Source organism: Orycteropus afer, unplaced genomic scaffold, assembly GCF_000298275.1.
Source record: "Orycteropus afer afer isolate SDZICR_OR568_19922 unplaced genomic scaffold, OryAfe1.0 scaffold01057, whole genome shotgun sequence".
In the NCBI taxonomy this organism is placed as follows: Eukaryota; Metazoa; Chordata; class Mammalia; order Tubulidentata; family Orycteropodidae; genus Orycteropus; species Orycteropus afer.
Window position 1 is genome coordinate 129,810 of NW_006922644.1, and position 9,044 is coordinate 138,853.

General features: G+C 46.6%; 1 protein-coding gene across 1 annotated transcript in view; it reads left to right on the top strand.

The window, feature by feature from the left end:
* Positions 1 to 9,044, top strand: part of FLT3 (fms related receptor tyrosine kinase 3) — a gene marked incomplete at its 5' end in the record, with an annotated part of 119,415 nt that overhangs the window by 56,428 nt on the left and 53,943 nt on the right. The window contains 1 exon segment of the mRNA XM_042783406.1: positions 5,186 to 5,289. Within this exon segment, the coding sequence (XP_042639340.1) occupies positions 5,186 to 5,289 (104 nt within the window).

A 9,044-nucleotide genomic window follows, 5' to 3' on the forward strand; every position in this document is an offset into this window, starting at 1 on the left:
CTGTGAAGATTGACAGCCTTGGAAACCCTGTGGGGCAGTTCCACTCTGTCCTCTAGGGGCGCTGTGAGTCAGAATCAACTTCACAGCAGTGGGTATAGTTTGGGCTTTGCTTCTGTGAAGATTGACAGCCTTGGAAACCCTGTGGGCAGTTCCACTCTGTCCTCTAGGGGCGCTGTGAGTCAGAATGGACTTCATGGCAGGCGGTTTGGTTTGAGGTTTACTTCTGTTGCATTTGGGAGCTCTGGTGGCGTAGTGCTTAAGGCATTTGACTGCAATCGTGAAGGCTGTCTGTTCAAACTCACCAGCCACTCCTGGGAAGGAAGGAAGGTTGGGTAATCTACTTGCATAGAGATACCATCTCAGAAACCCAAGGAGGGTTCGCTACAAGTGGGATCCAACTCCACAGCAGTGAGTTTGTTTGGTTTGGGTTTGCTTTTAGAAACACTGGATTATTGTTAGACTACTTAAAGTCGGCTTCCTGAAGTCTGGGGATCGCAGGTAACCGTATCTGCTCTCCTCCCTCCGGCCGTAATTTGACTTTCCCCCATCTCTCTGTCACTTCCGCTTCACCAACGTTTCCTTCTTGTGTCAAGAAGTAGGTCAGGATGAGGAAATCTCCCATTTTCCTTCTTCAGTCAACCAAGCAAATTAAAAAAAAGAAAGAAAGAAAAAACACCGCTAGTTAAATGCTCTACTTCTAACCACATGAAATTTTTGGTAGGTTTCCAGATCTAAACCCTCCTATCACTATGTTGTTTGTTGTAGTTAATGTTAATGTTAGACACCATTGAGTCAAGTTTCGGCTCCCAGCGCCCCCATGTGACAAAGAAGAGGAAAGTCACCCCATAGGGTTTTTTTTGTTTTGTTTTGTTGGTATACTCTTTCTCCGCAGGAGCTGACCACCATGTCTTTCTCCTGTGGAGCCGCTAGGTGCGTTTGCACCGCCAGCCTTTTGGCTGAGCGCTGAACTGCTGCAGCACCAGAGTTCTCTCCCATCACTGAACACATGCAGAATTTACCTTTCAGCGTGGGCAGTAAGGGCCCACGACGCTGCTGTGTTGTGTGGTTGGAATCTTTGGGATCAACTGGGACCCATCTCGATCCAATACCGCACCTGCTGGTTTTTGGTTTTGTTTTGTTTTTTTTCCCCTTGGTGCTTCAGGTTTGCTTGACTTTGCCTTCTGTGTGATCCCTTCCTTGGCTCACACTCCCATATCTGTATGCTGGGAACCTCCAAATCTGAATTTTCGTTTCCTTATCATAGTACTGAACAGGAGTCCTGGGGGTGCAAACGCTTCAGCGTTCGGCTGCTAAGCAAAAGGTTGGTGGTTCGAACCCACTCAGCGGCTTCACAGCTGAAAGAACTGGTCTCTGCTCCTGTAAAGAATGTTGTTATGTGCCCTCGAGTGGGACCTGACTCATAGCAACCCCTCCTTGGGTTGCCAAGGCAGTATCACTACGGAAGTAGATTGCCCAACCTTCCTTCCGAGGAGTGGCTGGTGGGTTTGAACCGCCAGCCTTCTGGTTAGCAGTCAAATGCCTTGGGCAGTCTGCCACCAGAGCTCCTCCTGTAAAGAATACAGCCTAGAAAACCCTAGAATAGTACTACTTTGTTACATGGCGTTGCTACGAGTCAAAGTCAACTCAACAGTACTTAACAGTATCGTCCGAGTACTTATCACACCTGATTGTAACTTTTTTTACTTCTCTGTTTTTACCACCGACCTATACATTCTGTGGAAACAGAACCCTACTTACCAACATTGCTGTTGAATCGCCACTTCCTCCCACACATAGACTCTCCCTTGGACAGTTGAATGAATGAAGCCCCACGTCACTGAGGCCACTGCCTGCAGACTTCCCTCTAGTAAACTCTTCCTACTGGTCTCAAACTAACATAAGAGACCACTTCCGTTGTCTCTAGGGTGATCTTTCTCATGTCCCTTTGAAAAACATTCTATCTCAGCCCAGGGGCTGGATTCTTCCCCCAAATCGTCATTGACTTTGCGTGTCACCTCAGGTCCGAGTGTGAAAAGACACCCCTCTTGTGGAAGGAGATTCACACCTGTAGGGGTTGAAGGGCACCTGGTTCCGTGGGGCTGGCATTTAGATGCAGTGAGGCCAGCATAGACCAGAAGGAATGTGGTGACAGGCCTGATGTTGCATTTTATTACATGATTTTCTGTTTGAGAGTTGAAATCCTGGAACTCAGGGAAGATACTATGAGCATCGCAATAATAATAGCCACCACTTAGTGAGTATTTACAGGGACCAGACTGGTGGCGTAGTGCCTAAAGCATTTGACTGCAAACCAGAAGGTTGGTGGTTCAAACCCACCCACCACTCCATGGAAGGAAGACTGGGCAATCTACTTCCGTAAAGATTTACCGACTCAGAAACCCAAGGATGGGTCGCTATGAGTCAAGCATTGTGCAAAGCACTTAATAAACATTCTTTTTTTAAATAAACATTTTTTAAAATAAACATTTCTTTTTTTAAATTGTGATTTGGGTGAAAGTTGACAGAGCAAATTCACTTTCCATACAGCAGTTCACATACACTGTGTCTCATGACATGGACTGCAATTTACTACAATGCAACAGCTTCCCTCCCACTTCCTCCCCATAGTTACCTCTTCCCTGTGTCCATCCCTCCATGGACTCCTGCCCCCTGAGCTGTCTCCCTGTGCATAAGCAGCCCTTCTTTCTCCCATGATTGTTCCCTCCAAGAAGTGTATCTACCTCAGGTAAATGTTCAACTCATATGCCTGTCTTTTCCTTGGCTGGAATCCACAGTTAATTCTTACATGATTTAAAATTAAAAAAAAAAAAAACTCACTTCCGTCAGAGTTCCCTCCTGCTCAGGAATCCGTGGCACTTCCTGCTGCCTTCTCCATCGGGTCTAAAGGAGGAGGCTTGTCCTACCAGGTCCTTGGTCACTTGGTCCCACCCCACCCTTCAGTGCTGCCTTCTTTCTACCGCAGCCCAACCTGCTTCTCAGCTCCAGTGCTGAGCCCCACCGTTACTCTCCTTGGGGCTCTGGGAATTCCAGTCTCCATGTCTTAAGTCATGCTATTGTCTCCTCCTACTAGAATCACCTCATCCTCAAGTCCTCCTCTATGAAGCCTCCTGACCTCCTCTCGTCTACCCTGACCTCGGCCTTCTCTCATCTCTACTGGCCTTCAGTTGAATGCTTTGTTGACTCCACTTACGGAGGTTTTGCCCACCCACCTGGACGGTAATATCTTTGAGGATAGCAGCTGTTTTTCATGGTGTTTTGCATCCTACAAAGCTTCTACCTTAGGGAGAACTTCACTCCAGCTCCTCCTGTTTGCTTTTCAAGCCTGCCCATCCATGGCCACTTTCATTTTTCTTTTTACTTCAAGTAGGCTGTATACCCACTGCCTTAGAGTCGATTCTGACTCATAGTGACCTCATTGGGCTTCCAAGGCTGTAAATCTTTACAGAAGAAGACTGCCTCATCTTCCTTCCATGGAGCAGCTATTGAGTTTGAACTGCCAACCTTCTGGTTAGCAGCCAAATGCCTTACCCACTATGCCACCAGAGCTCTTTAGACTATATCCAAAAAACCAAACCAAACTCACTGCCGTTGAGTCGGATCCGACTCATAGCAACCCCTCCTTGGGTTTCTGAGGCGGTATCACTATGGAAGTAGATCGCCCAACCTTCCTTCCGAGGAGTGGCTGGTGGGTTTGAGCCACCAGCCTTCTGGTTAGCAATCAAGTGGCTTAGGCACTACGCCACCAGAGCTCCCTTAGACTATATAGAGGTGGCCTAATTAAATATCATCTGAAGAAATCTTAACTTTCTAAGTCTGTTTTAAGGGAATGTTGCTGTTGTTATGTGCCGTCGAGTCGGACCTGACTTATAGTGACCCTTCCTTGGGTTTCTGAGGCGGTATCACTATGGAAGTAGATTGTCCAGCCTTCTTTCCGAGGAGTGGCTGGTGGGCTTGAACCACCAGCCTTCTGGTTAGCAGTCAAATGCCTTAGGCATTACGCTACCAGAGCTCCTTTTAAGGGAATAGTTTTCCTTTTTCTCCAGTTTCATTACTTTGAGTGCATCAAGTCGCATTCAACAGCTCCTTGCTCCCCTGTTGTTGTTGTTGTTGTTAATGGTTGTCGAGTTGGCTTCAACTCATGGCAACCTATGTGCAACAGAAGAGACGCTGCCCGGTCCAGCGGCACCTCCGTGGTCACTGGGATACTTGAATCCATTGGTGTGGCTACTGTATAGTGTCCTCCCACCGAGGGGGCTCATCTCCTATGTATCCACCATCCCCCTACAATCCCCACCATCCCAGATGTCTGATACTCATGGGAGATAACCTTCAGGATCAAACTGTCCGTGTCAGAATGTACGGAATGGTCACTGAGCAGTCCAAGTAGGTCCTAGAGCCTGCTGGGCCCATGCAAAGAATGCTGTAGAACGTCAGTGGAGTTGACTCTCATCACCGGAACTGCTGTGGAAGTCCAGGGTTGGCCTGCCTTGGACGTCAGAGAAACAGCCTTTCAGGAAGTAGGGCAGTTAGGGGTTTCTCCACCTGCACAGGGGCTTCCATATTTCTGAGAAGAGTCCAGAATGTCTACAACAGTCAGGGCAGGAACCTCCTTTTTTCCCAGAGGACCTCTGGTCTAGATTAAAAAAACAAAAAGAAAAAAACACCAAACTCACTGCTGTCAAGTCAATTCTGACTCATAGCGACCCCTCCTTGGGTTTCCGAGGAGGTATCTCTATGGAAGTAGGTTGCCCAGTCTTCCTTCCAAGGAGTGGTTGGTGGGTTTGAACTGCCAGCTTTCTGGTTAGCAGTCAAGTGCCTTAGGCACTGTGCCACCAGATCTGGCCTGGATTAGTGCTTCCCAAACACTAGTGTGCATACGGCTCACACAGAGGTGATTTTACACGCAGATTCTGAGTCACAGGTTTGGGGTGAGGCCTGGTTTTTGTATTTCTAAGAAGCTGCCAGCTACTATGGGTGAGGATGCTGCCTGCCTGGGGACCACACTTTGAGTAGCAATAGTTAGTCTGGAATACAGACACTCCTTGTTCCTTGAACTTGAGTGAGTGGGTCCAGGTCTCAAGATCGACTCCGATTCCTGTGCACATCTGGGTAGCATCTCCTGCAAACATCTGGCTAAGTCTGTTTTTAATTCTTTTTCAAACAGCGTATCTCAGTTTTGCAACCACAGACACCAACCAGGAGAATACATATTCCATGCAGAAAACGGTGATGCCCAGTTCACAAAAATGTTTACGCTGAACATAAGGAGTAAGTAAAACAGTCAAAACATTTCATTTTAATTTTGTAATGTTTTAATGCTTTACTAACCATAACCAGAAAGAGTTAAGCAACAGCTTGGAAGGAAGGCCACAAAACTGTTCTTAAATGCTTGCATGCTTTTGGATTTTGCTCTCGTAGCCACTGGCTCTGGTGGTGAGGAGCTCTGGTGGCGTAGTGTCTAAGGCATTTGACTGCTAACCAGAAGTCTGGCGGTTCAAATCCACCAGCCTCTCCTCAGAAGGAAGACTGGGTAATCTACTTCTGTAGTGATACTGCCTCGGAAACCCAAGAAGGGGTCGCTATGAGTCGGGTCCGACTCGATGGCATATAACAACAAACAATCAAATATTTCAGGAGCTCTGGTGACGCAGTGCCTAAGGCATTTGACTGCTACCCAGTATGTTGGCAGTTCAAACCCACGGAAGGGAGATAGGGTAGTGTACTTCTGTAAAGACTTATAGCCTCAGAAATCCAGTGGGGGTCACTATGAGTCGGAATTGACTCGATGGCAGTGGGGTTTTTGGGGGGGTTCATCAAATATTTAGTCAGAAATGCCCTAAATATAAGTGATGGGAAATTTTGGAAATGGATAATGGGAATGGTTGAACAACATTATAGGCATAACCAGTGACACTGAGTTGTACAATGAAGAATATTGGAATAGCAAACAATTTGTTACGTGTATATTTACCACAATGAGAAAAGAATGACTTAATTAGGCCAAAACGTTTTAATTACAGGAAGAGCAGACTGAGCTGGCCAGATACCAATTCAGTTCTTAAAGAGGTCTCTAAGTGTAGCTCCGGGAGCTCTGGTAGCATAGTGCCTAAGGCACTTGACTGCTAACCAGAAGGCTGGCGGTTCAAACCGACCAGCCACTCCTCGGAAGGAAGACGGGGCAATCTACTTCCCTAGTGATAATGCCTCGGAAACCCAAGGAAGGGTTACCCAAGAAGGGGTCATTATGAGTCAGATCTAATGCGATGGCAGCGGGTTGAGGGTTTATATCCACAGGTTTGGGTTACACATCTCTTTCTGTTTTTATCTTTGGAAGCAAAAAGACTTATTCCATAACCTCTCACAATGTGCTTTAGTATTGTGACTTGATTGACTTTTAGTCCCTTGCAAGGTCATGGTCAGTAACGGCTCAAAGTCGTATTACCCTCCATTTGTTGGTTTTCATAATTTAAAGTGTTTTTGATGGGGAAAGTTTTGTTGAACCTCTTGCAGATAGCTTCTCCTCAAGCTAAGAGGGGTTGAGGTGTGTAGCTAGCTATGGGTCTACACCTCAGCTCTGGACAGGATGGCCTAGCAGTGGAAAAGTGGCGTTCAGCAGCTAGTGTTAGGGCTACAGGTGATGACCTCATAGCCCAGCTGATAGGGTTACCTGTGATGACGATGACCCCATAGGCCGGGGAGAAGGCGGGAAGAGGCGTAACCAGAAAAATGACGAGAGAGGACTGGAACCAAACAGAACAGCAGCGCGACCTGGGTGCGCGGGCACCCTGCCCTAGAAGCTAATTGTGAAAGCATTTCCCAAGAGTGCTTCCTACTTGAGCTCATTTTTGAAACTGGTTTGTTGTTAGGCTGCTGTGAGGTGGCATCGAGTCAGTTCCGAGTCACATCAACCCCATGCATAAAGAACAAAACTACCTGGTTCCAAGCCACGCCCCAGTCGTCACCATGTTTGAGCCCATTGTCGTAGCCACCATGTCAGTCCATTTTGTTGACCATCTTCATCTTTCTCGCTGACCCTCTACTTGGCCAATTGTCTTAGCTACCTAGTGCCGCTAGAACAAAAAGACCTCAAATGGCTGGCTTTCACAAACAGAAATTTGTTTTCTCACAGTTTGGGAGGCTGTTGTTTTTGTTAGGTTCCAGCTCCCGGTGACCCTGGGCACAACAGAACCAAACAGTGCTGGGCCCTGTACCACCTCACAGTTCTTGCCATGCCTAAGTCCATCACGGCAGCCACTGTGTCCCTCCATCTCATTGAGGGTCTTCCTGTCTTTGCTGGCCCTCTCCTTGACCAAACATGATGTCCTTCTCCAGCACTTAGTCCCTCCTGATGACACCAAGTACATGAGATCAAGTCTCACCACGCTTCTTCTAAGGAGCATTTTCACTGTACTTTCTGCCAGACAGATTTCTGCATCCTTCGGGCAGCCCATGGTATGTTCACTATTCTTTGCCACATCATAATTCAGATGCTTCAGGTCCTCTTCAGTCTTCCTTGTTCATTGTCCAGCTTTCCAGTTCATATGAAGTGGTTGAAGTTACCATGGTTTGGGTTAAGCACACTGTGGTTGTTATGTTTGTGTGTCAACTTGGCTGGGCCTGGCTGAGTGGCTGAGCAGCTGGTGGTAGTTATTCCCCATGAGGAGACTGGCAATCACCTCCACGGTGGGATCTACCACAAGCAGCTGAGTAGCTGCCTTTGGGATGTGGTCTGCTTCCTGTATTTAAGGAAAAGCCTTGGGAATGGTCTCTAGCCTATGGCACGCTTGGACCCTGCATGGAGCCGTGTCATTGCTCAGCAGCCTGCCATGCTCTGCCGACCTTGGGACTTACAATGGACTTAAGTTAATGGCCTGTTGTGTGGTTTGGTAACATCAAGACTGTGCCTTTTTACTTGTCAACCTTGGGCTTCTCAGCCTCAGCAGCCAGCAGCTGTCTGAGTGAAGAAATGCCTCTAACTCCAGTGGCCGGGAGCAGGAGGCAGAGCTGGACCCCAAGGTTGAGGGCTTTCGCCCAGCCCCTAAAGCCTGGCACTTTGAACTTGGACTTAAAGCCTCCAAATTATAAGAATAAACTCCTGTTTGTTAAAGCCGTCCCATTTGCAGTATATTCCTGTCAGAGCGGCACCAGGGAACCAGAACACACACCTTAGTCCTCAAGTGGTATCTGCTTTTTAACACTTTGAAGAGATCTTTTGAAGCAGATTTGCCCAATGCAACACGTCATTTGATGTCTTGACCACTGCTTCCGTGGGTGCTATTGTGGATCCAAATAAAATGAAATCCCTAACAACATCAATCTTTTCCCCGTTTATCATGATGTTGCTTATTGGTCCAGTTGTGAAGATTTCCATTGTCTTTGTGTTGAGGTGTAATCAGTAAGTGCTTCAAGTCATCTTTACTTTGAGCAAGCAAGGTTGTATCATCTGCATATCACGGGTTGTTGATGAGTCTTCCTCCAATCCTGATGCCATAGTTTTCTTCTTTAGTCCAGCTTTTTGGATTATTTGCTCAGCATACAGATTGGATAAGTATGGTGAAAGGATACAACCCTTTTTTTTTTTTTTTTCCTTTTGCTTCTGGGGGGATTTAATTTTCTTTTGCAAATTAAAAACAAAAACATGCATCACATCTTTTTATTGTGGCAAAATATGCATAACATAAACCTCACCATTTGTGCCATTTTGTTCCTTCACCGGTTGTACAGTCATCACCACTGTCTGGTTCCAGGGCATTTCCATCACCCCAGAAGGAAGCCCCATGTCCGTTAAGCAGTCACTCTGCATTTTCCTTCCCCCAGCCACTGGCAACCACGAATCTCCTTTCTGTTTCTATGGATTTGCCTGTTGTGGATATTTTATATAATTGGAATACGATATGCATCTAGCTTCTTTCCCTGATAATGTTTTTTTTTTTTTTTTAATTTTTATTTTGATTTGGGTGAAGATTTACAGAGTAAATTCACTTTTCATACAGCAGTTCACATATACTTTGTCTCATGTCATT